Below are 25832 nucleotides of genomic sequence, written 5' to 3' on the forward strand. Positions count from 1 at the left end.
AGAGCAACCAGGGAGCAATTCTCAAAGCAATGCCTGTTTGTCACCTTTATGCAGCTCTGCGTGTGCTTGCTTTGTGCCTTACTGCCTGGCACCTCATCCCTGCACTTGGAATCATACAGGACCTGATTCACAACGTTCCAGGTTTATGTCACCGAGACTCGCTGAGGGACAACAAGGGTTAAACTCTACAGGCTGGCCTTAAAAAGGGCCATGGGGGAGGAGGAGGGGTCCCAGCAAAATCTGTGCAGCCTCCTTGTATCCACAGGGGATGGGATGGATGTTCACACTGAAGAACTGGGTGCTGAGGGCCTCTGTTTAAAACACTGAAACATGAAATATTTCTCTCGGCAAATCATAATTGCAGAGTGAGTGATCAGCGTGCATTTTTCACCTGCGAGCCAGAAATTGGTTCTGGCAGTTTGGCACACAACGTTTTGTTCTGTTTGCATGGGACATCCTAGCTGAATTGCTTGTTGTATTAATCATTAAAACTTGTGCTTCTGTATTTAAAACATTTTGCCGAACACCTTTAAGGTCTAATTGGAATTAAGATGAGCTGTTATTATTCAGCAGCAGTTTTCCACAGGCTGCTGGTCAGTGCTGACTCCAAGAATGCCCGGGGCAACTCCTTTCCTTTCCTCTGCTCTCAGGGGTTTGTCCTCAGATTAACTTCCCTTTGCTTTTATTTCTGTTCCCCGTTCCTGTTTAATTCTGACACCAATTTCTCTTGGTCCTTCCAAACTTCTGAGCCCGCTCCTTGCTGGGGAGGGACATGCTGTATTTTTGCAGCAGTTTATCTGTTACAATCCTGTCTGTGACACCATTTATATTTTTCTGTTGGGTAACATCTGATCCCCAGGCCTATGGCATTGGAGCTGGGGGAGGGCATCAGCAGAGAGCAAAAATGGCTGTTTTTGTCTTGATACTTTTTGTCAGTCACAGCATCGTAGAAATTGGGTGGGAGATACAAAGTTGAGTGCTGTTGTCAGAGATCTCCAGTCCTACTTCTCTTGGTGTGGTAGTAGACTGGAGGAAAGTGTCCTTCAGCGAGCTGGGTAACAGATCTTTGTCTTGCTTGGGATTGTGCCCCATCACACTATCATCTATGGGATTACCAGTTTTCAGGCTATGATTCATCTGTTGGGATAGGAAGGTGGAGGGAGGAATGAAGGAAGGAAGAAGGTGCATTAGCCATACGTGTTGGCAGGCACATAGAAGATGTGCCCTCCATGCTATCTTGATGTGCTCCTACCATCCCCACAGCCAGGCAGTATCCTCCTGGAGGACACTTTGGAGGATCTCATTACCTGTTGGCAGTGCCATCAGAGCTTTTACGCTCTCCTGTCTCCACTCAGGCAGGGGAAAATTAAGGTCTGCAGTCACTCCTCATATGCCCCCTTCCTGCCTGTGGTTTCCCTGCCTTCTTCCTCTTGCGTGAGTGTTTCCTTCCTGGTGCTGAGCGGAAGGGAAGTAGCACCTAGTGTTCGTGGTCAGTGTTGACAACGGGGGCACTGAGGACCCATCACCCTTGCCAGAGTCTCTGTGAAAGGATATGTGAGTCCCTGAGGTAGTGGGGGAAGGCTGGAAGGGCAGGGCCGTTGGTGAGGGTCACCTGGAACAACTGGGAGGGATAGATGGACAGCTGGGAGGTCTTCAGGATCTGTAAGATTTGTGGGATGGGATCAGTGGCAAGGCTGGAAGGGGACCGAGAGGTTTTTGGGGCAACTAGAAAGTCTGGGTGAAAAATTGGGATGCCTAAGGGATCATCTGTGAGGTTTGTGGGAAAACTTGATTCATGTGGTTGGTGCACTGGGAAGTCTGGGGGACAGCTTTGAGGTCTGGAGAATGCCAAGATAAGGAGGAAGAGGTGAGAGTAGCAAAGGAAGAAGAGACCTCAGAGAATGGGGGGAAGGAAGGAAGGATGATGGGACAGACAAGGAAGGGCAGTATTGGAGGGGAGGGATGGGGAGACTGAGCAAAGGAGGTAGGCATGAGTCTGCTCTGCAGGATGCTGGTTACCCCTCTCCCCACAGGCCTCCTGCCATGTCCACACCTCCTTCCAATGTGACTGTCTCTGCAATCCCCAATGCAGCACTGGGACTGACCCTGCTGTCACTGGCAATGGTCATAGGGCTGCCAGGCAACGCGTTCGTGCTGTGGAGCTATATCGTCACCCGTCGCCGCAGCATCCCCATGGTGCTGGTTGCCCATCTGGCCCTGGCTGACGTGGCCACACTGCTCACTGGCCCTGTTTACATCCAATTCCTCAGCAGTGGCCGCTGGAACCTGGGCCCAGCCGCATGCCGTGGTTGCAACTACATCTGTGCAGCCGCCATGTACACCAGCGTCTTCCTCATTGCACTGCTCGGCCTGCATCGCTGCCTGGTGGTGTCCCGACCATCAGCTGCAGTGCTGGCAGGTGACCGTGCCACCCAGCTGGCCCACGGGGCTGCTGCCGTCACTTGGCTGGTGGCCTTGGTGCTGGCCACCCCTTCTATTGCTTTCCGGCACGTGGAGAACGGGATGTGCAAGCGGAACCACAGTTCCAGCGCTTGGCTGGTAACCCACAACCTGCTGGAGACAGGGCTGGGCTGGGCTGTGCCACTGGTCACCGTGGCCGTTGGTTATGGGCTGCTGCTGTGGCGGCTGCGGCGGACGCGATTGGCACGGCGGGGCCGCACGCTGCGGTTGGTGGCTGCCGTGGTGGTCGCCTTTGCCGTCACCTGGGGACCCTACCATGTCGGGAGCTTGTTGGAAGTGGTGGTGGAGCTGCAGAGCTGCAGTGAGACTCTAAGAAAGGTTGCCAAGGCCATCCGGCCACCAGCCACTGCGCTGGCATTCCTCAGCAGTGCCCTAAATCCGCTGCTCTATGCCTGCGCCGGACGGGGACTGTGTCGCACTGCTGGGGCTGCACTCCTGCCCCGGCTCCTAGAGGGCTCCACAGCCTCCAGCAGTGCCCGTAGGACTGTCACCCATTGGGCCAGAAGCTCACGGGGACAGCGGGAGATTGGAGGCAAGGAGGTGGCCAGGGAGGACGTGGGGATGGGGGATGGGAGGACAGTGGCAGAGGGAACAGTGACAGGTGATGAGGGGACAGTGCTGGAAAGCACTGAGATGGGGGACAGTGGGAGGGTGTGATGGATGGAAAGGTTTTTGGATGGATGTTGTCATTATATTGTGGGGTGGCATGGGGAGGGGTCCATGGAGTCCTCTAGGGTTGCATTGGGGATTCCCAGGGGTAACTGTGGGAGCTTTAGGGGAGGGTGGCCTTTAGGGCTTATTGGGAGAACTCAGGGGACATCGGGGAGTCTCAACATGTGGGTCTCAGTGAGGACATTCAGGGAGGAACTGGGAGAGCTGAAGGATGTTTGGGGGCCCGGGGGTGTCCTGAAGCATGCCTAGGATGTCACCACCACACACAGAGGTGTCCCCATCGCATATGACAGGTGTCCAGGGGGCCATAGGGTGTCACCATTGTGTCACTGGGATGTCACAGCAGGGTCCCAGGAAATTCATCTGGAATGCCGTTGGAGTGTCCTCAGGGGTCTCTATGGAGTGTCATCATGGAGTCAAAGCTGTGTCATAGCTGATGGTGTCACTGCTGGATGGGGCCACATGTCCCTTTCCCTTGGCCACCTCATCCTTTGGTGACATCACTGGTGACTTCATACCCTCGCAATGGGCTCGGCCCTGCCTCCTGGAGTCAGTGATGGCAACACCTGTGCCTGTTTGTGTTTTTACGGGAAGAAAAAATAAAGTACATAACTTCACAGTTTTGCCTCATTCTTTCCCATTTTGCTGAGGGCCAACAAGGCAACCTCACCCAGAGCCACAGGATAGGGGACACAGGGGACAGCAGATGGATGTGGGGACTGGGAAGAGAGACAGGGACAGAATGGGGCGTGGGATGGGAAGGACAGGTGGCGCAGAAAAGGGACAGTTTGGGATGTGAAAGGACATGGGCTGAAGAAGGGGTGCAGGGACAGGACTGGGGCTGTGAGGGGGGACATACAGTGGGTATAGGAGAAGGGATGAGGCGGGAGCACTGGGATGAGGAAGAGACACTGGGTCAAGGCTGGATACACAGTACAGGGTTAGGGGAAGAGAAGAGGGACACTTTGTCATAAGGCAATGAATGCTCTTCTGTGGTCTGCTCTGTCCCCTGCTGGTGCGGCACTGCTTTGTCACCACCATCGGTGCAGCTGGCTTGGAAATGGAGCAGGGAGTGAGGGTCTCAGTGCAGGGTGGGCATCAGATGAGGAGTGCCCGGGAATCCCTTCCAGACCCAGCGTGTTTCCTGCAAGAGGATACCACTGTGAGCCATGACGGATATTTTGGGAAGCTCAGACCCCACAGCCAGAGCCCTCACCTATGCCTCCACCACCAAACTGCCCCAATGATGATGGCAGTGAGGAAAAGGATGGTGATGGTGACGACGATGGTGGAAGATGCACTGGGGTTTTCTTGAATGGGGAGAGAGCAGAGGATAGCCGTGAGCGTGTGGCAGCTCCAGGCCACCCAAATCCCATCCCCATTCCCTACCCCAGAGGACGAGGAGGCTGCGGTCACCCAGGCTGCAGTGCTGCACGCGGCAGGTGTAGCTGTGCCCGTCCCGGGGGGACACCAGCAGGGTGCTGCGGAGCTGGTAGGTGAGGTCGGCGTTGGGTAACACAGCGCTGGTGCTCAGCGCCGGGCTCGGGGGCACCTTTCTGCCGTCCCGCAGCCAGGTGACGGTGATGGGCCGTGGGTAGAAGCTGGTGACACGGCAAACCAGCAGGAGCTGCGCTGGGCCGGCCGTGCGGGCGAAGACCACAGCGATGGGTGGCACTGGGGACAGCAGCAATGGGAGTTCAGTGTGAGCACAACTCAATCTGGGAGCAATAGGGTGGCTATCTGAGGGCCAAGGATCGCTCACCTCGTCTCTCCAGATCTGTCCTCCCTTCCTTGTGCAGCATGAGGATGTAGTCTGGCAAGGAGGTGGAGAAGATGTGCTCCAGGAGCCCCGACACGGCGCGGAGGTCAGTGAGAGTGTTGCTCATCAGCTCAGCCAGCAGGGTGGACCTCCGGGGAACCCAGCGCTCCTCACTCAGGTCGTATGTCACCAGGTCTCTGCCACCTTCCCCAATGTTGACAAAGCTCCATCTTGTTCCGTTGGTGTAAAGCTTGCAGCCTGTGTGGATCTGGAAAACCAGTGGGTCTGCAAGGGGCAGAAGGGTATGTGAGCATGGGGACATGAAGATGGCTGGGGAGGTGTGGGCACGATGGGCACCGTGACCACATGAGCTGCCAAAGGAGAAGAGCCGAGCAGTGCAGGGTGGCAGCTCAAGCACTTTGCCCCGCAGAATGTCCCCCTGCAATATTTTCCTTCGTGTTTCCCCTTCCCTGATTCATGCCAGGTGATTCCCATGGCCCTGATAATTGTGGGAGCAGATCCTACATGTCCTCCATATCAGGGGAGCAGGATCAGGGGGCAGAAACCCCACAACGCATTTCAGCGCTCCACTGAAATCTCAGGAGACAGTGTTTCCCATCACCCTTTGGAGGCTGTCAGCCCCTGCCAAAAGACCCCACAACCCATCACTTTTTGGAGGCTGTCAGACCCCTAGAAGATCCCACAAACTCTGTTGCTTGGTCTGCAGCTGTCCCTCCTACTCACAGTCCAACCCTGCCTTTGTAGCCATCTCATGCATGAACCGAATCGTATTGCGTATGCCGACCATGGAGAAGGACAGAATCTTCTTCACTTCACTCTTAGCCGTGGCCTCGTGGACCCATGGCCGGCAGATGTTTAAGTTCCAGGTGTGCGGATCCAGCACCCCTATGGGCACATCTGCCAGCAGAGCCGTCCCAGTCAGTTCTGTGGAGCTGATGTTATCCAAGAGCAACGTGTAGAAGAGCTGGAAAAACTGTAATTCTTCAGGGGGAGGGCATGAGGCTGCAGGAAAGAGGGGAGTGAATGGTGGATGTACCCCATTGCCCAGGTGACCATCTCTGCTGTAGAAGGACATGCAGGGTGTCATGGCAAGAAGCTCATCCACATGATCCCCAGTCTAGAGGCAAGTGGGCATAGACAGGGGCCCCTTTGGGTGCTGTGAGGGTGGGGGCAGCCCCTTGGTACTGGAGACTATTCCCATCACACAGGAAAAGGTCTCTTAGCCATGCCTCCCCACACACTGCTATAGGGTCCCATGATGATGGCTGGGGTGAGCAGGGGCTCCCACTTACTTTCTGCTTCTGCCCATGTCTCGTGGAGGAGAAGGAAGAGGAAGAGGTAGTGAGGCCACATCGTGCCTGCAGCGAAGGCAGTGCAGCAGGGATGGTGGGAAGAGGAAGTGCAGTGGGGTCCCAAAGGCTGCGCTCCACCAATGGGGCTGGCCAGTGAGGTTTCTGGGAGGGTCTAAGATGGGGGCTGGAGAAGCATATGAGGGAATGAGGCTGAACTTGTTTTCTTTTGGATCACTGCGCAGCAACTGCACCCCTCTACTGGTGGCAGAGAGTGAGGACATTTGTGCCAATATTGGGGTGCTGCAGCATGTGATGGGTGCTGGGCAAAGGGTCATGGGGTGACCAGGAGCCCCCATCTCCCCCTAGCCAGCCACCCCCAGGCACAAACAGACATGTTTCTCTTCCCCTTTCCTATGGGCCCCATGCTGGGGGCAAAGCAGAACTGAAACTCAGTCGAGGGGAAGCGCAGAGCCGGGGTGGATGGTTCCAGTGCTGTCCCTCCTGACTGCAATTGGTGTCCCTGAAGGGCTGTGGGGCTTCTGCCCACTCAGACCCCGGTGGCACGGCGGTGACCCCAGAATGTGGGGTTTCAACTTCCCAGGTGAGGGCTGAGCCCCGGAGGCCCTCAGGTGCTCCCATGGTGCGTGTACCCTCTGGGCACCACTTCTCACTCCCTCTTGGCTTTCCCTCGAGCCCCTTCCCTCTGCATGCCCCTTCCCAGCCCCGTTCCGCCCAGAGGTGCGCAGAGGCACTGCTGGGATCCACTGCTTTCGGAGCCGGAATTGTTCAGGAGCGCGGATGGGTTCCTCCCAGGGCTGAGATTGGGGTGCTGCTCCCATCATCTGGGAGCACCTCGCCCCACAGCACGGTTATGCTCACAGAGGAAGTACTTGTGGGCTGGGATTTCCACACAAGCTGTACAACCTATAGGTCTAATTATTCATTTATTCCACGCTCCGTTTGCCTCAAACCTGCCTGTTTTCACCCAAATCCCACTCACACCCACATCTGCACGGTGAGCAAGGCAGTGTTTGAGCGTCGCTTTCCTCTCGGAGCACAGTAGAGCTCAGTGCTGCTCAGCGCTTCCAGCGCCGCTGGTGGGCGTCGCTGGAGGGGGAATTAGGCACAAATATCTCCGGAATAGGGTTAATAAAGGCGGTGGGTGGGCAATAAAATGTAGAAGGTGCCAATGGGAGGGCGCAGCTCGCTGCTCGTGGGCAGGTGGGTACCTTTATCAGGGCTGGGGGAGCTGCCGCGAGCACTGGGGCGCCTTCACGAGGTGCAGCGCTGAAAAGCACTCAACTGTGCCCCCTCCCCTCACCGGGCGTTCCGCGGCCGCAGCCCCCGTAGTGTCCCGCGGCTGCCCCATCCTGCGCTGCGCTCCGGTGCTCCTCCAGAGGGATGCTGCGCTCCTCGTCCAAGCGCTGCCGCTTCCTGCAACGGGAATGGGCGCTGCGGGGCGGGGCGGGGGTCTCTCGGAGGAGCAGCGGGGCAGGAGGTGCTCTCACCTGTATCTCCACACCAACCCTGCGGCGACGGCGGCCGCAGCCAGCAGCAGGACCGCCCCGAGCCCCGCGCTCAGCCCCTGCTTGGAGTGCTCTGAGGAACACAGCCCGTCAGCTCTCTCGCTCCTCGTGCCGAGGGAACAGGGCTCGGGAGCCGCATCCCCGAGGGGGACAACCTACCCCAGGGGACGAGGAGGCTGCTGTCACCCAGGCTGCAGTGCTGCACGCGGCAGGTGTAGCTGTGCCCGTCCCGGGGGGACACCAGCAGGGTGCTGCGGAGCTGGTAGGTGAGGTCGGCGTTGGGTAACACAGCGCCGGTGCTCAGCGCCGGGCTCGGGGGCACCTCTCTGCCGTCCTGCAGCCAGGTGACGGTGATGGGCCGTGGGTAGAAGCTGGTGACACGGCAAACCAGCAGGAGCTGCGCTGGGCCGGCCGTGCGGGCGAAGACCACAGCGATGGGTGGCACTGGGGGATGGAAACGAGGGGATTGCAGTGCGGCACGGCTCAGCCCCCACGTCTGGGGCTGATGTGGCAGCACCAGGATCAGCTCACCTTGTCTCTCCAGATCTGCTTTCCCAGCCTGGATGAAAATTCTCAGAATGTCCACACAGGTGTTGTTGAGGAGCACTTGGATCACCTCATTGAGAGTGCTGGCGTTCATCATCAGGTGCTCAGCTATGGCTGCCAACTGGTTATGTTGCATCTGATCCCAAGTGCCTTTGTCCAGGCAGAAACGGAGGAAATTCTGGCCCTCGTAAGCAATGTCTAAGAAGGTCCTGATGGTCCCATTGGACTGGAGCTCACAGCCTATGGAGGACTGGAAGACAAAAGGGTCTGGGGGCAAGGGATATTGTGGTAGAGTTGGTATGTGGGATACTCAGCTTTGTGGCCACTTTGGGTCTCACTGAGTGTTGCCCCATGCCCAAAAACTCTGGTTCTTGTATTCCAATGTCAAAAAAAGGCCCTGGTGGTCCAAAGCTCAGTCAAGTGAATGTTTGTGTCCTGCAGCCAGAAGCAGTACAAGGACATATTGTCCCAGCACTGTCACCTCCCGAGAACACCATTCTCTCGGTGCCCTGGGGAAAATGTATGAGTCCCCAAGGGGCTGCTGGGCTCTGGGGAATGGATCCAGTGCTGTACCAATGTCTCTTTGCACCCCATCCCCCTCCAAGCACAACCTATTCCTTCTGGGATGTTCCCTGCCATGATGGTGACACGGGGACAGCCCATGCAGGGGTGCTGGGGCTTAGCCCTAGCACCCAGTGACACTGAGTCAGCCCCCGGGGAATGAGCACTGCACATCACTTCCCTTCTCTGGAACCACTCTACAGAGAAGTGGTGACGCTGAAGTGTCCCCAAGGGCCCAAATCTGGCACCTGTGGTCTGATTTCCTGCACAGCCCATTGAGGAGATGTCCAGCCCTGGAACTGTGATGTATCTGTCCCTCCTGTCAGGGCTAGTGTCTGGAAGGACAGTAGAGAGCAGCTGGTGGGCTGGCAAGGATTGGCTGTAGTGTGGCTGCTGAGAGTACCCACTGTTCCCTCAGGTGACTGTAGGTCCCCAGTCTGCCCAGCAGATATGCACTGTTTATCATAGTCTGCCACAGTGTGATCACTGTTCCTTACTATACTGAAGCTTGATCTGTCCCAGAGGGGACTTTGGAAATGGGGTGGGGAAGGGACACGTACAGGGCACTGTGGTGTACATCTGCACCAGCCTGCTGAAATCTCTCACGTATGACTTGATGGAGCTCTCGATGACATCCCAGTCACCTTTCGGCAGGGATGGGCGCAGCCAGGGCCGGTAGTAGTGGATGTTCCCAGTGCGGCTGTCCAGAGACCCTATTTCCACGTCCCCCAAGAGTCCCAGTCCTCCCACAGGCACGGAGGTGCTGTTTTGGAAGGTGGCGAAATGGAGAAGCTTGAGCATGTGGGAGCCTGCAGGAGATGGGAAGAGAGCTGGGGTAAGTGTCCCCAGTTTTGTCATTGCTGATGGCTCCTTGGGGCCCCCCATAGCTTGCCATCACCTCAGCTTCATTTACCCCCCAGCTTGACCACAGCCCCATAAGGGAGGATTTGTGAGGTGAGAAGAAAGGGTTAGGGTAAGCCATGGTTAAAACTTACCCTCTGGCTCTGCCCAGGTCCCAGGGAAGAAGAACAGAAGGAGGATGGCATGGGGCTGCATGGTGTCTGCAGTGCAGCTCCTCACAGATGCAGCAGGATGATGAAGGGACTGCTCACTTCTCAAGGCAGCTCTCGCCTTGCTGGTGGCACTGGGTGGCCACAGCAGCCAATAGGTTCTGTGCTGAGGTTTTGGGGAGGTCCCTGAGGTGCCCTCTGCAGGGAGCTGGGCTGAGGTATTCAGGCTATGGGTCTGGAAGGATTCTTTCTGGCCCATGGCTGAACCGAAAAAACCTCAAGGGTTACCACATAGGGATGGCACAAATGGTCTCCTCCTCTTGTAAGTCTGTCCCAGGAGCCATCCTGCCTGAGGTGACTTTGAGGTCAGTCTCCAGTGGGAGACCTCCCAAGACCAAGAGTCACTTGAAAGGAGCATGGGACCAGGAGACGCATCAGAATGGACTGCAGGGACAAGGAACACGAGGAGGCACACTGAGACCAGCCCACCAGCAGCACTCCACTGTCCTTCAGACACTAATGGCCCTGCTGAGAGAGACAGGGACATCACAATTTCAGATCTTAACATTACCTTTCTAATAATAACGTCATCAGACTTAGATGGTTAAGTTAGTCTAGTTTGATTTTTGCAAAACGCTGTTAATTGCCTTGCATATTCCCCATTACAGAACCACCACATACATTTTTACAATTCAAAAACAATTCAAGTTTTACTTTTTGGCATTTTTAAATTGTTTTTTAATGCAAGAAAGGCATTTACTAAAAAAATAAACCCAAAACATTAAAAATATTAACAAGACAGTGACTGAGAGAACATTAAGATGGCCCTGTGCTCGCTGCTAACCTACCCTATCATTAGATGTGCCACAGTGAGATTTTAGTGCATCAACTAAAAAAAAAAAAAAAAAAAAAGCATGACAATATAAATTCGATCATTTCTTACAGATATTCATAAGCAGTTAACACAGGTTTCTTGAGTTTGGAGAATTGTTCCTTCTTTTTCTTTTTTTCTTCTTTTTTTTTCTTCTTTTCTTCTTCTTTTTCTTATTCATTTGTTCTTCATTTCTACCCAATCCCCCCGCTTAACTTTGTGTTCGTCACTTGAAACCAGAATGGAGAAGCCCTTTCCGCGGTCTCTACTGCCACCGCGTGGCCAAAGTGAGGAACTGCACCGCGCTGTGACGAGGGGCGGAACCGCTGTTGGCGGCTTTAGGGAGCGGAGAGAGATCGGAGGAGCTCCTGGAGCGCAATGTGCGCGCTGGCCACCTCAGACTCTCCTCCTTCCCCCGCTGATCTGTAGTGATCGGTGGTGCCCCGCGGAGCACCAGAGTTTATGTAACGAAATACTGAAGTATTTACATGATGGCCTTTAAACGTAAAACAAGTGAAATATCGATAAAAGAGCATGCGTAGTGTAGGCGCCAAAGCTGGCACATGCGTATTAGTCTATCGAAACTGGCGCATGCGCCCTGTTGTGCCAAAACTGCCGCATGCGTACAGCTGTACTAAAACTGGCGCATGCGCACAGCTGTGGTAAAAGTGGCGCATGCGTGTTGTAGAGCTAAAACTGGCACATGCGCAATGCGGTGCTAGAACTGGCGCATGCGCACTGTAGTACCAAAACTGGTGCATGCGTGCTGCTCCGCTAAAACTGGCGCATGCGTAATGCAATGCTAAAACTGGCGCATGCGTGTTGTAGCGCCGGAACTGGCGCATGCGTAGTTATGCTAAAAACTGGCGCATGCGTATTGTAAAGCCAAAACTGGCGCATGCGTACTGCTCCGCGAAAACTGACGCATGCGCACTGTTGTGCCAAACTGCCGCATGCGTACTGCAGAGCCGAAACCAGCGCATGCGTACTGCAGAGCCGAAACAGGCGCATGCGTACTGCTCTGCTAAAAATTAGCGCATGCGTGTTGTTGAGCTAAAACTGGCGCATGCGTACTGCTCCGCGAAAACTGGCGCATGCGCACAGCAGTGCTAAAACTGGCGCATGCGTGTTGTCGAGCTGAAACTGGCGCATGCGTACTGCTCTGCTAAAACTGGCGCATGCGTGTTGTAGAGCCGAAACTGGCGCATGCGTGTTGTAGCGCTAAAACTGGCGCATGCGTACTGCGTCGCTAAAACTGGCGCATGCGCACAGCTGTGCTAAAACTGGCGCATGCGTACTGCTCTGCTAAAACTGGCGCATGCGTGCTGTAGCGCTAACACTGGCGCATGCGTACTGCTCCGCTGAAACAGGCGCATGCGTGTTGAAGCGCTAAAACTGGCGCATGCGTACTGCACCGCTAAATCCAGCGCATGCGCACAGCTCTACTAAAACTGGCGCATGCGTGTTGAAGCGCTTAAACTGGCGCATGCGTACTGCTCCGCTAAATCTAGCGCATGCGCACAGCTCAATTAAAACTGGTGCATGCGTGTTGTAGCGCTAAAACTCGCGCATGCGTACTGCTCCGCTAAAACTGGCGCATGCGTGCTGTAGCGGTAACACTGGCGCATGCGTACTGCTCCGCTGAAACTGGCGCATGCGTGTTGAAGCGCTAAAACTGGCGCATGCGTACTTCTCAGCTAAAACTGGCGCATGCGCACAGCTCTACTAAAACTGGCGCATGCGTGTTGTAGCGCTAACACTGGTGCATGCGTACTTCTCAGCTAAAACTGGCGCATGCGTGCTGTAGCGGTAACACTGGCGCATGCGTACTGCTCCGCGAAAACTGGCGCATGCGCACCGCTCTGCTAAAACTGGCGCATGCGTGTTGTAGAGCCAACACTGGCGCATGCGTACTGCTACGCTAAAACTGGCGCATGCGCATAGCTTTTCTAAAACTGGTGCATGCGTGTTGTAGAGCTAAAATTGACGCATGTGTGTTGTAGAGCTAGAACTGACGCATGGGCATTGTTGTGCCAAAGCTGGCGCATGCGTACTGTAGAGCCAAAACCAGCGCATGCGTACTGCTGTGCTAAAACTGGTGCATGCGCGCTGCTGTGCCAAAACAGACCCCTTTGGGGACTGTGGTGTGCAGGGGAACCCAGGAGTGTTCTCACACTTCATCAGGTGGCCACCATCCCCATCCTGTAGTGCATGGGGATGCTCTGTGTCACCGTGTTGTCAGCCAGCGTCTCTGGAGCTTCACTGGGGCTGTGGGGACAGGCAGCCAGGTCACCTCCAGCATCACCCCAGCAATGACACCCCCCAGCAATACCCCCAACATCACCCCAGCATCACTCCTTAATATCAACCCCAGTGATCCCCCATCACCACCCAACAATGACACCCCCCACACACACCATGTCAGCCCCACAATGTGACCCCAGTGTCACCCTGAAGGTACACCCCAACATCATTCCCCACAGTCACGCCTCATATCAGCCCAGTGTCACTCCACACAACCTGCCCACAATGTCCCCCCCAAGTGATACCCAATACCACCCACCAACATCACTCATGACAACCCGAAAATGTCCCCCCCATGTCACGGCAGTGTCACCTTTCAGCATCCTCTGAACAATGTCACTCCATGATGTCATCCCCTAGAGATACCCCAACAATAAATATCCCCCCAATGTCACTCTAGCATCACCCTGCAGCATCTCTGCCAAATATTAATCCAGCGTCACCTCAACATCATTCCTGCGTGTCTCCTGCAGCATCACTCCAACAATGTCATCCCCAGTAATAGCCCGACATCACTCCAGTATCACCCCCAATATCACTCCCTGTTGAAAGCCCCGAGTGACACTAACATCACCCCCCCAGCTTTACTCCCTATTATTATCCAAGGTCATCCCAACATCACCCAGTGCAACCCCCCAACATCACCACCCAGCATCACTCCCTGAGGTCACCCCAGTGATACCCCATCGCTCCTAACATCACCCTAGTGCCACCCCAACATCAGCACCTCCTAACAATTGTTACTGCTTAATATCACCAGTATCACCTTTAACATCCCTCCAGCACGGCTGTCACTCCAGTATCTCCCCTCAAGCATCACTCCTTGATATTAAATCCCAGCGATACCCAACATCATTCCCAGCATCATCACCTCTCAGCATCACTCCCTGATGTTATCCCTCAGTAACACCCCAACATCACCCTCCAACATCCCTTCCCAGTGTCACCACTGCAACAGCATCACCCCTTGATGTCAAACCCCAGTGAACTCCCATCAGCCCCCCACATCACTCCCTAGTATCACCCCAGTGTCACCATAATCCCCATAAACAGGAAGCAGAACCCCTAGAAGCGCACTATTACTATCCGACCCCAGAAAGACAGCAAACTGCCAAAAAGACAGAAACGGAACATGCCAGCAGAGGATGCAACACGCAGCATCAGCAGGGCGTCCCCTGCTTCAAAGAGCACTTTGTCTTTCATCCCCACTGCAGCTTCTCTCCTTCTTTGGTTTTCCCTGGGTCTGCAGGGTTTGTTCCATTGCACGCTGTACCAGCATGGCCAACACATGGTACAGAGCCCAAATAGAAGAGAACCCCTGACAACCTTGCCTCCAACAACCAACCTCAGCCCCAGCAAACAACTTTGCCCCCCAACACCCCCTCACCTCCTTGTCACTCCCTAATATCCCCCTCAGTATCTTCCCAACAATGTCACAGCCCAGCATCACTCCCCAACATGATTCCAGCATCCCCACCCCCATCACCCCAACAGTGTCCTCCCCAGTGACACCCCACCATCACCACAGTGCCATCCCCACAGCATCACCTCTACAATGAGCTGGAAAACACAGCAGCGATAGTTGAGCAGCTGAGCTCTAGGTTGCAGCAAATGAAGGTCAGCTCTAGCGCAGCATCAGTGAGCACACTCCCAAAGGAAACAAAACTGCTCTACATTGGAAAGCCTCAAGTTGGCAGAAACCACAGTAAAAGCCCTGTTCTTCCACTGCCAGCCCTTAAATGGGGGCTGGGAAGGAGTGGATCCTGGCTCCACCCCTTCATCACTCAGCAACATTGCATGCACCTGAGCTCCTCTGGATTGGCCCTGCCTTCCCACCAGGTTCTCCATCTCTGCTTCGAGCCGTGACTTAGCATTGCCACTACACTCTCACCATCACTCTGACAGTGTCACCCCAGTGTTATCCCCCAACAGTGTCACGCCAGCATCACTCCCTGCTGTCACCCATCTTCACCCCCCACTGTCACTCTCTGTTATCACCTCAACTTCACCCCTGGTGTCACCCCATAGGATAACTCCAAAATCACTCCTGCTCTCCCCCCACGCTGTCCCTCTGTCCCTCCATCCCTTGCTGTACACCCACCTGTCCCACCATGTCCCCTTGTGCCCAGCTGCTGGCATTACCCCCCAGCTGCAGTGTAGTGCCCCGTAAGTGGTTATGTGTCACCTCTACTGTCACCTCCACCAACACATATGGGGAAAGCTCAGCCCCGTGTCCCCCATGTCACCCTCAGTGTCCCCTCTGTGTCCCCTCTGCATTCCCGTGTCCCCTCCATGTTCTCATGTACCCTCTGTGTGCCCATACCCCACCCATTTCTCTGTGTCCTCCCTGTGTCTCCTCCACATCTCCATATCCCCTTCATGTCTCCATGTCCCAGTGCCCCCCATCTCCTTGTCCCATCTGTGTCCCTATGTCCCCTCTGTGTCCCCACGTCCCCCCCATGTCCCCATGCTTTCAATGTGGTGCAGCACAGGGTGGCTCACGTGACACAACAGTGTCCCCACCGCTGTCACCATTGCTATTCCTGCCACTGTTCCCACTGTCACCAATGCTGCCGCTGCCTCCCGGCAGCTGATGGGCACCAGGGATGTGCTCTGGGGGGATGTGGGGACACCAGGGATATTATGGGGACATTGTAAGGGGATTGGGGGACACTGGGGGGACACTAGGGATGTTGGGGGCACTGGGGGGACACTGGCGTCTTTGAGGACTGGGGACATTGTGTGGACATGGGGACAGGTGCCCCCACTGCAGTGGCCCTGGCTCTGCGGAACACCATCTCCAGGCAGTGCCAGACGGTGACGGTGGCATTGTGCGTGACCTCACCGTGGTTGTGCACTACCAGCACTGCGGTCACGTTGGCCACATGGCTGCCCAGCAGTGTGGCACCGGGCATCACCGGTACTGCCAGCTCAGGATGCTCGTCTGCCCCACAGCGCTTCTCGAATGGCACCTGTGGTGGCACCGGCACATCCTGGCCCAGCCTGTTACCTCCATGTGTCACATCACCATCACACCCCAGAGTGCGCTGAGGAGCTGGGAGTGGGCTCGATGATGTCTCTGGAGCTGCTCGCTGCATACTCCATAGCTCTGGGACACGTCCAGGTGTCTCTAGAGCCCACTGTGGGGCCATGAAAGAGTTCTGGGGCAACTGGGTTCCACAGCACTGGGTTCCACAGGACTGAACTGACATGTGGCTGCTTGCCAAGTAGCTATTATGTTGGCAGTGTTTGGGACAGCAGCTCCTAGCAGGGCTGTGTAACCATTCAGACACCGATAATCTATTGTTAATCTTCACCTTCCATCTGGTTTCGAAACTAGATGGACGGGCGAGTTATACGGGGAGTGTGTTCTGGAAATGTTTTTTCTCCAAATCTGTGATGACTTCAGAAATCCCACATCATGCTACAGCAGAAATGGGGTGCTGCAGTACATCAGTGATCTCTGATTCCAGGAGCACAGGGGCTGCACGAAGTATATACATGCTGCAGGCACCCTACTTCTTTGGGGTTTGGGGTTGAAACTTGAGGATGTCAAATCCTGAATTGTTCTCACAATGGTCTTTAATCGCAAAGAAAGTAGGCGACACGTTTCTCACTGGAGAGCCATAAGCTGTCCCCTCTAGTTTGGCAGACAGCGCTCGCTCCGATCACACCGGTTATCTCAACTTTGTCGTCCAGGCTGCACACACAGCCTTTCAGCATCTTGCTGTATCAGTACTGAAATTTGTGTGCTGTATCAGTATTGAAATTTGTGCTCCCCTATCTATTAGAAATTTTACCGAATGCCTTTAAGGACAAACTTCAGTCAAAATACGCGTGCCATTGTTGCTCATCCTTTGATCAAACTCCCCTTGCCACACCTGCTCGTTATCAGTCTTTTTTTTGTTGTTTACAGTCTGAAGCAGTGATTGAGCACCTGGTGAGGGGTGTGGCCAGCCCTGCCAGCACAGGTGGAAGCAATTTACCTGTGGGACCGGATAGGGCTGAGCTTGGCTCCACCCCTCCCTGCCCATATTTAAGGGCTGGGAACAGCAAGGGCAGCATTCTGCTTGGGGACTTCCTCCTTGGGAGCATTGGGAGTGAGTTCTATCCTTTGGAATGGGGTGAGTGATTGATGCTCTATTGCAGGGCTCTGGTCTTTCCTTTTTGGGGATCCTGACCTCTTTTAAGGGCTGAAAGCTGTAAGGGCAGCATTTCTCCATGGAGGCTGCTTCTTTTGGGGTGTGGGCTGAGTGTTTGTTTTTGGAATGGGGTCATTGATTTCTTCTTCATTGTTGGATTGTAATTTCACTTTCTGGGGTGCTCCTGACCGCATTTAAGGTCTGTCAGCAGAAGGAGCAGCTACTGCACCTGGACACCGCTTTCTTTAGAATGTGGTGTGAACCCTTGAAACAGGGTGAGTGACTTTTTTCTTTTTTCAGGGTTGCAATATCTTGTTGTTGGGGGGGATCCTGAACCCACTTAAGGGCTGGCAGCCTTTAAGGTGGTATCTGTCTTTAGAGACCATCTCCTTGGGAGTGTGGGGTGAAGTCTGATCCTTGAGAAAGGGTGAGTGATTCCTTCTTATTTTAGGGCTGTGATCTTTCCTGTTTTTGGGGCATCCTGACCACACTTAAGTGCTGGCAGCTGTAAGGGCAGCATTGATCTCTGGAGACTGTCTCCTGTGGAGCATGGGTGAGTTTTGGTCTTTGAGAAGGGTATAAGTGGTTTCTTCTTTATTTCAGGGCTGCAATCTCCCTGTTGTTGTTGCTGGTGTGTTTTTTTTTTTTTTTTTTTTTTTTTTTTTGTAGTATGCTGACCACATTTAAGGGATGGAAGCCATAAGGGCAGCATCTCTACGTGGACACTGCTTCCTTCGCAGTGTGGGCTGAGTGTTTATCTTTGGAATGGGGTAATTTATTCTTTCTTTATTTCAGGGCTGTTATGCACTGCATCCAATCATGCAGAGCTGTTTAAGGGCATTCTGTGCACCCTTAGGTGTAATAAATCAGCTGATCTAATTTTTCAGCTCAATGGGGTTTAAGGATCAACGGAGTTTGTCTGGTCAGTGGTGTAAGCACTGTGAGATCTGCTGAGCAGATAACGGAACATCGCGAGCCCCATGTCTGTGCACTAGTTTGTATGCAGGCAGGTTTTTGATGGCTGTGGGAAGCTCACACAGGGATCGAATGGGTTGCAGGGGGCTTACCTCGCTCCATGGGGTCTATTCTCCCAGCCCAATGCGCTACACAGCTGGTGATAGAGTGAGGTGCATTGACCAGGACCTGAAGAACAGTCCCAGATGGCAGTGGCCATTTGCTTCATCCTCATTGAGCATAATGTGGTCTGCACCACTCGAGCATAGGGATAACAGGTATTTGTTCCTATTTTGTCTGGTTCTCTCCCATATCTCCTTTACGAATTTGTCAGTGGTAATGGATCCCAAGGCATCGTTCTCAGAGCACGTTGTGACTGACCACCTTGGGGTCCTACAGTCCTTTCTGTTTGAACAGCAGATCTGGCTTTGTCTTTATAGAAAGCCAAGGATTGTCCTCTTCTGGACCGCTGTACTCAGCATCACCCCAGCGTGATGAAGTGAAGCCCCTGGTCTGCTGAACAGTGGGACTGGCCCAGAGAGGCTCTGATGGATGTGGATTATCCCAGCCGGAGTACCTGGTACCATTGGTGGTGATCTCGTCCAACTGCCACACAATGAACAGGAACATCCACAGCCAGATCAGGCTTCCCAGAGGCTGACTCAGCCTCACCTTGGAAGGGACAGGGTATCCATCACATGTCTGGGTAACCTGTTCCGCTGTGTCACCACCCTCACTGTACAAGATTTTCTTTATATCTAGGCTAAATCTTTCCTTGTTCTTCCCTTCAGGTGTTGAAAGGCTGTTACCAGATCACCTCGGAGCCTTCACTTCTGCAGGCTGAACAGCTCCAGCTCTCTCTCTTTATAGGAAAGGCGTTCCATCCCTCAGTTCATATTTGTGGCTGTTCTCTGGATGTTCTCCAACAGCTCCACGTCTGTCCTGCGCTGCGGACATCCACATCCAGACACAGCACTTCCAGGTGAGGCCTCACAGCGCAGAGCAGAGGGGCAGGACCAGCTCCCTTCGCCTGCTGACCGCGCATCTTTGGATGGAGCCCAGCGTACGGTTGGCTTTCTGGGCCAGGAAGGTACATTGCTGAGTGCCACTACTCAGCCTGTTGAGGTCTCTCTGGATGGCGTTGTCCCTCTGCTGTGTCACTGCACCCCACAGCTCGGTGTCATTAGGGTGCACTCAGCCCCACTGTCAATGTCACTGATGAAGGGGCAATCCCAGGTGTTTGTACAAACTCAGCAAAGAACACCTTGAGAGCAGCCCCACAGAAAAGGACTTGCAGCTCCCAGTGGATGAGCTGGGATCCATGAGTGGACATCAGCCAGCAGAGCGTGCTTGCAGCCTGGAAGGCCAGCTGTGTTCTGGGCTGCATTAAAAGAGGAGCGGCCAGCAGGGAGAGGGAGGTGATCGTCCCCATCTGCTCGGCTCTTGTGAGGCTTCATCTGCAGTGCTGCATCCAGGCCTGGGGCCCCCAGCACAGGAAGGACGTGGAGCTCATGGAGCGGGTCCAGAGGAGGCACTGAGATGAGCAGACGGTTGGAGCAGCTCTCCTACAAGGAAAGGTTGAGGGAAGTGGGGTTGTTCAGCCTGGAGAAGAGAAGGCTTGGGGGGACCTCATTGCAGCCTTCCAGTACTTGAAGGGGGAACAGCAGGAAGAGGAACGGCTGTTTACGAGGGTGGATCGTGATAGGACAAGGGGAAATAGTTTTAAACTGAAACAGGGGAGGTTTAGGTTGCTTATTAGGAGGAAGCTTTTCACACAGAGGGTGGTGACGCACTGGAACGTGTGCTTCAGAGTCACTTCCAGGAGGATCTGCTCCTCGATTTTTTGCAGCACAGAGGTGAGACTGACACGCTGGTGGTTCCCAGGGTCACACTTTATATCTGCAGTAACAGCTGTGCTGTTGTCTTTTTTCTGCTCACCAGGGACTTCACCTGACTGCCTCGACTTCTCAAATACCACTGAGAGTGGCTCGGTGACTGCAGCGGTGAATTCCCTCAGGGCTCTGGGACTCATCTCATCAGGACCCAAAGACTCCTGGATGTCAGGTTCTCAGGTGGTCCAGATCCTGATCTCCCATCACAGTGTGGGATAGGGAGGGGTCTGTGGGACCGGCATTGCTTCCTCAATCCCCTTCCCTCAAAGAAAAGAAAATCCCTCAAAGAAAAGAGACGAAAAGAGACGAAAAGAAAAGAGACGAAAAGAGACGAAAAGAGACGAAAAGAAAAGAAAAGAAAAGGAAGGAGACGAGACGAGACGAAAAGAGACGAGACGAGACGAAAAGAGACGAGACGAGACGAAAAGAGACGAGACGAGACGAAAAGAGACGAGACGAGACGAAAAGAGATGAGACGAGACGAAAAGAGACGAGACGAGACGAAAAGAGACGAGACGAGACGAAAAGAGACGAGACGAGACGAAAAGAGACGAGACGAGACGAAAAGAGACGAGACGAGACGAAAAGAGACGAGACGAGACGAAAAGAGACGAAAAGAAAAGAAAAGAAACGAGACGAGACGAGACGAAAAGAAAAGAAAAGAGACGAAAAGAGACGAAAAGAAAAGAGATGAAATGAGACGAGACGAGACGAGACGAAAAGAAAAGAAAAGAAAAGAGACGAAAAGAGACGAAAAGAAAAGAAAAGAAAAGGAAGGAGACGAAAAGAGATGAAAAGAAAAGAGACGAGACGAGACGAAAAGAGACGAGACGAAAAGAGACGAGACGAAAAGAGACGAGACGAAAAGAGACGAGACGAAAAGAGACGAGACGAAAAGAGACGAGACGAAAAGAGACGAGACGAGACGAAAAGAGACGAGACGAGACGAAAAGAGACGAAAAGAAAAGAAAAGAAACGAGACGAGACGAAAAGAAAAGAAAAGAGACGAAAAGAGACGAAAAGAAAAGAGACGAAACGAGACGAAAAGAGACGAGACGAAAAGAGACGAAAAGAAAAGAGACGAAATGAGACGAGACGAAAAGAAAAGAGACGAAAAGAGATGAAAAGAGACGAAAAGAGACGAGACGAGACGAAAAGAGACGAGACGAGACGAAAAGAAAAGAAAAGAGACGAAAAGAGACGAGACGAAAAGAAAAGAGACGAAACGAGACGAGACGAGACGAAAAGAAAAGAAAAGAAAGGAGACGAAAAGAGACGAAAAGAGACGAAAAGAAAAGAGACGAAACGAGACGAAATGAGACGAGACGAGACGAGACGAAAAGAAAAGAAAAGAAAAGAGACGAAAAGGGACGAATAGAGACGAGACGAGACGAAAAGAGACGGAAAGAGACGGAAAGAAAAGAGACGAGACAAGACGAGACGAAAAGAAAAGAGACGAGACGAGACGAAAAGAAAAGAAAAGAGACGAGACGAGACGAAAAGAAAAGAAAAGAAAAGAAAACAAAGGAGACGAAAAGAGACGAAAAGAGACGAGACGGAAAGAGACGGAAAGAGACGGAAAGAGACGAGACGAGATGAAAAGAAAAGAAAAGAAAAGAAAAGAGACGGAAAGAAAAGAGACGAGACGAGACGAGACGAAAAGAAAAGAAAAGAAAGGGGACGAAAAGAGACGAAATGAAAAGAGACGAAAAGAGACGAGACGAGACGAAAAGAGACGAGACGAGACGAAAAGAAAAGAAAAGAGACGAAAAGAGACGAAAAGAAAAGAGACGAGACGAGACGAGACGAAAAGAAAAGAAAAGAAAAGAGACGAAACGAGACGAGACGAGACGAGACGAGACGAAAAGAAAAGAAAAAAGAAAAGAAAAGAGACGAAAAGAGACGGAAAGAAAGGAGACGAGACGAGACGAGACGAAAAGAAAAGAGACGAGACGAGACGAAAAGAGATGAAAAGAGACGAAAAGAGACGAAAAGAAAAGAAAAGGAAGGAGACGAAAAGAGATGAAAAGAAAAGAGACGAGACGAGACGAAAAGAAAAGAGACGAGACGAGACGAAAAGAGACGAAAAGAAACGAGACGAGACGAGACGAAAAGAAAAGAAAAGAGACGAAAAGAGACGAAAAGAAAAGAGATGAAATGAGACGAGACGAGACGAAAAGAAAAGAAAAGAAAAGAGACGAAAAGAGACGAAAAGAAACGAGACGAAACGAGACGAAACGAGACGAGACGAGACGAAAAGAAAAGAAAAGAGATGAAAAGAGACGAAAAGAGACGAAAAGAAAAGAGACGAAGTGAGACGAGACGAGACGAAACGAAAAGAAAAGAGACGAAAAGAGACGAAAAGAGACGAGACGAGACGAAAAGAAAAGAAAAGAGACGAGACGAGACGAGAAGAAAAGAAAAGAAAAGAGACGAAAAGAGACGGAAAGAAAGGAGACGAAACGAGACGAAATGAGACGAGACGAGACGAGACGAAAAGAAAAGAAAAGAAAAGAGACGAAAAGAAAAGAGACGAAATGAGACGAGACGAAAAGAAAAGAGACGAGACGAGACGAAAAGAAAAGAAAAGAAAAGAGACGAAAAGAAAAGAAAAGAAAAGAGACGAAAACAGACGAAAAGAGACGAAAAGAAAAGAGACGAGACGAGACAAAAAGAGACGAGACGAGACGAAAAGAACAGAAAAGAAAAGAAAAGAGACGAAAAGAAAAGAGACGAAATGAGACGAGACGAGACGAAAAGAAAAGAAAAGAAACGAAAAAAAAAGAAAAGAAAAGAAAGGAGACGAAAAGAGACGAAAAGAAAAGAGACGAGACGAGACGAGACGAGAAGAAAAGAAAAGAAAAGAAAAGAGACGAAAAGAGACGGAAAGAAAAGAGACGAGACGAGACGAAAAGAGACGAAAAGAGACGAAAAGAGACGAGATGAGACGAGACGAGACGAAAAGACAAGAAAAGAAAAGAGACGAAAAGAGACGGAAAGAAAGGAGACGAGACGAGACGAGACGAGACGAAAAGAAAAGAAAAGAAAAGAGACGAAAAGAGACAAAAAGAGACGGAAAGAAAAGAGACGAGACAAGACGAAAAGAAAAGAAACGAGACGAGACGAAAAGAAAAGAAAAGAAAAGAAGAGAACAGAGACGAAAAGAGACGAAAAGAGACGGAAAGAAAAGAGACGAGACGAGACGAAAAGAAAAGAAACGAGACGAGACGAAAAGAGACGAAAAGAGACGAAAAGAAAAGAGACGAGACGAAAAGAGACGAAAAGAGACGGAAAGAAAAGAGACGAGACGAGACGAGACGAGACGAAAAGAAAAGAAAAGAAAAGAAAGGAGACGAAAAGAGACGAAAAGAAAAGAGACGAGACGAGACGAAAAGAGACGGAAAGAGACGGAAAGAGACGGAAAGAAAAGAGACGAGACGAGACGAAAAGAAAAGAAAAGAAAAGAGACGAGACGAAAAGAGACGGAAAGAAAAGAGACGAGACGAGACGAGACGAAAAGAAAAGAAAAGAAAAGAACAGAAAGGGGACGAAAAGAGACGAAAAGAAAAGAGACGAAAAGAAAAGAGACGAGACGAGACGAAAAGAGACGAGACGAGACGAGACGAAAAGAGACGAGACGAGACGAGACGAAAAGAGACGACACGAGACGAAAAGAGACGAGACGAGACGAGACGAGACGAAAAGAAAAGAAAAGAAAAGAGACGAAAAGAGACGGAAAAAAAAGAGACGAGACGAGATGAGACGAGACGAGACGAGACGGAAAGAAAAGAAAAGAAAAGAGACGAAAAGAAAAGAGACGAAAAGAGACGGAAAGAAAAGAGACGAGACGAGACGAGACGGAAAGAAAAGAAAAGAAAAGAGACGAGACGAGACGAAAAGAAAAGAAAAGAAAAGAGACGAAAAGAGACGAGACGAGACGAGACGAAAAGAAAAGAAAAGAAAAGAGACGAAAAGAAAAGAGACGAAAAGAAAAGAGACGAGACGAAATGAGACGAGACGAGACGAAAAGAAAAGAGACGAGACGAGACGACACGAGACGAGACGAGACGAGACGAAAAGAAAAGAAAAGAAAAGAGACGAAAAGAGACGAAAAGAAAAGAGACGAGACGAGACGAAAAGAAAAGAAAAGAGACGAAATGAGACGAAAAGAGACGAGACGAGACGAAAAGAAAAGAAAAGAAATAAAAAGAAAAGAAAAGAAAAGTAAAGAAACGAAAAGAAAAGAAAAGAAAAGAAAAAAAGAAAAGAGACGAAAAGAGACGAGACGAGACGAAAAGAAAAGAGACGAGACGAGACGAGACGAGACGAAAAGAAAAGAAAAGAAAAGAAAAGAAAAGGGACGAAAAGAGACGAAAAGAGACGAAAAGAAAAGAGACGAAACGAGACGAGACGAGACGAAATGAAAAGGGACGAAAAGAGACGAAAAGAGACGAAAAGAGACGAAAAGAAAAGGGACAAAACGAGACGAAACGAGACGAGACGAGACGAGACGAAAAGAAAAGAGACGAAAAGAGACGAAAAGAGACGAAAAGAAAAGAGACGAAATGAGACGAAACGAGACAAGACGAGACGAGACGAGACGAGACGAGACGAGACGAGACGAGACGAGACGAGACGAAAAGAGACGAAAAGAAAAGAGACGAAAAGAGACGAAAAGAGACGAAAAGAGACGAAAAGAGACGAAAAGAAAAGAAAAGAAAAGAAAAGAAAAGAGACGAAAAGAAAAGAAAAGAGACGAAAAGAAAAGAAAAGAGACGAAAAGAAAAGAAAAGAGACGAAAAGAAAAGAAAAGAAAAGAAAAGAGACGAACAGAGACGAAAAGAGACGAAACGAGACGAGACGAGACGAGACGAAAAGAAAAGAAAAGAAATGAAAAGAAAGGAGACGAAAAGAGACGAAAAGAGACGAAAAGAGACGAGACGAGACGAGACGAGACGAGACGAGACGAAAAGAAAAGAAAAGAAAAGAAAAGAGACGAACAGAGACGAAAAGAGACGGAAAGAAAAGAGACGAAACGAGACGCGACGAGACGAGACGAGACGAAAAGAAAAGAAAAGAAAAGAGACGAAAAGAGACGAAAAGAAAAGAGACGAAACGAGACGAGACGAGACGAGACGAGACGAAAAGAAAAGAAAAGAGACGAAAAGAAAAGAAAAGAAAAGAGACGAACAGAGACGAAAAGAGACGGAAAGAAAAGAGACGAGACGAGACGAGACGAGACGAAAAGAAAAGAAAAGAGACGAAAAGAGACGAAAAGAAAAGAGACGAAACGAGACGAAACGAGACGAGACGAGACGAGACGAAAAGAAAGAAAAGGAAAAGAAAAGAAATGGAAAGGGACGAAAAGAGACGAAAAGAGACGAAATGAGACGAGACGAGACGAGACGAAAAGAAAAGAAAAGAAAAGAGACGAAAAGAGACTAAAAAGAGACGAAAAGAGACGAAAAGAAAAGATGCGAAACGAGACGAGACGAAAAGAGACGAAAAGAGACGAAAAGAGACGAAAAGAGACGAAAAGAGACGAAAAGAAAAGAGACGAAAAGAGACGAAAAGAGACGAAAAGAAAAGAGACGAAAAGAGACGAAAAGAAAAGAAAAGAAAAGAAAAGAGACGAAAAGAGACGAAAAGAAAAGAAAAGAAAAGAAAAGAGACGAACAGAGACGAAAAGAGACGAAACGAGACGAGACGAGACGAGACGAGACGAAAAGAAAAGAAAAGAAAAGAAATGAAAAGAAAGGAGACGAAAAGAGACGAAAAGAGACGAAAAGAAAAGAGACGAG

At 51.5% G+C, this 25832-nt stretch overlaps 4 protein-coding genes across 11 annotated transcripts; 2 read left to right on the forward strand and 2 right to left on the reverse strand.

Moving 5' to 3' along the window:
- The first annotated feature begins 1407 nt into the window (after positions 1-1407).
- Positions 1408-3607, forward strand: LTB4R (leukotriene B4 receptor). Its single transcript, XM_048930067.1, has 2 exons — positions 1408-1554; positions 2034-3607. Coding segments are annotated over exons 1-2 (1107 nt in total). The 5' UTR covers positions 1408-1552; the 3' UTR covers positions 3139-3607.
- A 160-nt stretch (positions 3608-3767) lies between these two features.
- On the reverse strand, positions 3768-6333 carry LOC125686266 (T-cell surface glycoprotein CD1b-3-like). The gene is made up of 6 exons (XM_048930068.1): positions 6226-6333; positions 5657-5935; positions 4916-5197; positions 4543-4827; positions 4370-4463; positions 3768-4297 (listed from the first exon to the last, which is right to left on the reverse strand). The coding sequence occupies exons 1-6, from the start codon at positions 6284-6286 to the stop codon at positions 4252-4254; spliced, it is 1047 nt and encodes a 348-aa protein (XP_048786025.1). The 5' UTR covers positions 6287-6333; the 3' UTR covers positions 3768-4251.
- Positions 6334-6907: 574 nt separating this feature from the next.
- On the reverse strand, positions 6908-14749 carry LOC125686264 (antigen-presenting glycoprotein CD1d-like). 3 transcript variants are annotated; one of them, XM_048930066.1, is made up of 9 exons: positions 14592-14749; positions 13357-13399; positions 10812-13007; positions 9854-10396; positions 9419-9667; positions 8283-8564; positions 7911-8195; positions 7734-7824; positions 6908-7659 (listed from the first exon to the last, which is right to left on the reverse strand). In XM_048930066.1, the coding sequence occupies exons 4-9, from the start codon at positions 10125-10127 to the stop codon at positions 7524-7526; spliced, it is 1317 nt and encodes a 438-aa protein (XP_048786023.1). In that variant the 5' UTR covers positions 10128-10396; positions 10812-13007; positions 13357-13399; positions 14592-14749; the 3' UTR covers positions 6908-7523. The 3 variants fall into 3 exon arrangements, with proteins under 3 accessions (XP_048786023.1, XP_048786022.1, XP_048786021.1); XM_048930065.1 differs by lacking the exon at positions 13357-13399 and having other exon boundaries at positions 9854-10393; XM_048930064.1 differs by lacking the exon at positions 13357-13399.
- Positions 14750-17118: 2369 nt separating this feature from the next.
- Positions 17119-21492, forward strand: LOC125686231 (uncharacterized). Of its 6 annotated transcripts, none has more exons than XR_007373716.1 (5): positions 17119-17167; positions 17637-17738; positions 18280-18417; positions 18580-18719; positions 20081-21492. XR_007373716.1 is itself a non-coding variant. In XM_048929991.1 (3 exons), the coding sequence occupies exon 3, from the start codon at positions 20822-20824 to the stop codon at positions 21407-21409; it is 588 nt and encodes a 195-aa protein (XP_048785948.1). In that variant the 5' UTR covers positions 17119-17167; positions 17637-17738; positions 20081-20821; the 3' UTR covers positions 21410-21492. The 6 variants fall into 6 exon arrangements, 1 of the variants encoding a protein (XP_048785948.1); XR_007373719.1 differs by lacking the exon at positions 17119-17167 and adding an exon at positions 17410-17460; XR_007373717.1 differs by lacking the exon at positions 18280-18417.
- The last annotated feature ends 4340 nt before the right edge of the window (positions 21493-25832 follow it).

This window comes from Lagopus muta, chromosome 33 (genome assembly GCF_023343835.1).
Source record: "Lagopus muta isolate bLagMut1 chromosome 33, bLagMut1 primary, whole genome shotgun sequence".
NCBI lineage: Eukaryota > Metazoa > Chordata > Aves > Galliformes > Phasianidae > Lagopus > Lagopus muta.

What these genes read in the sequence shown, in the direction of transcription:
- LOC125686266 (XM_048930068.1), bottom strand. Translation starts at nt 6,286, where the DNA reads ATGTGGCCTCACTACCTCTTCCTCTTCCTTCTCCTCCACGAGACATGG. An exon ending in TACAAAGGCAGGGTTGGACT is followed by an intron (nt 5,198 to 5,656) that starts GTGAGTAGGAGG and finishes TGCCCCTTGCAG; the next exon opens with ACCCACTGGTTTTCCAGATC. An exon ending in GACAGATCTGGAGAGACGAG is followed by an intron (nt 4,828 to 4,915) that starts GTGAGCGATCCT and finishes TGCTGTCCCCAG; the next exon opens with TGCCACCCATCGCTGTGGTC.
- LOC125686264 (XM_048930065.1), bottom strand. Translation starts at nt 10,127, where the DNA reads ATGGGCCAGAAAGAATCCTTCCAGACCCATAGCCTGAATACCTCAGCC. An exon ending in GACCTGGGCAGAGCCAGAGG is followed by an intron (nt 9,668 to 9,853) that starts GTAAGTTTTAAC and finishes CATCTCCTGCAG; the next exon opens with GCTCCCACATGCTCAAGCTT. An exon ending in CAGCCTCCTCGTCCCCTGGG is followed by an intron (nt 7,825 to 7,910) that starts GTAGGTTGTCCC and finishes TGTGTTCCTCAG; the next exon opens with AGCACTCCAAGCAGGGGCTG.
- LOC125686231 (XM_048929991.1), top strand. Translation starts at nt 20,822, where the DNA reads ATGAAAAGAAAAGAGACGAGACGAGACGAAAAGAGACGAGACGAAAAG.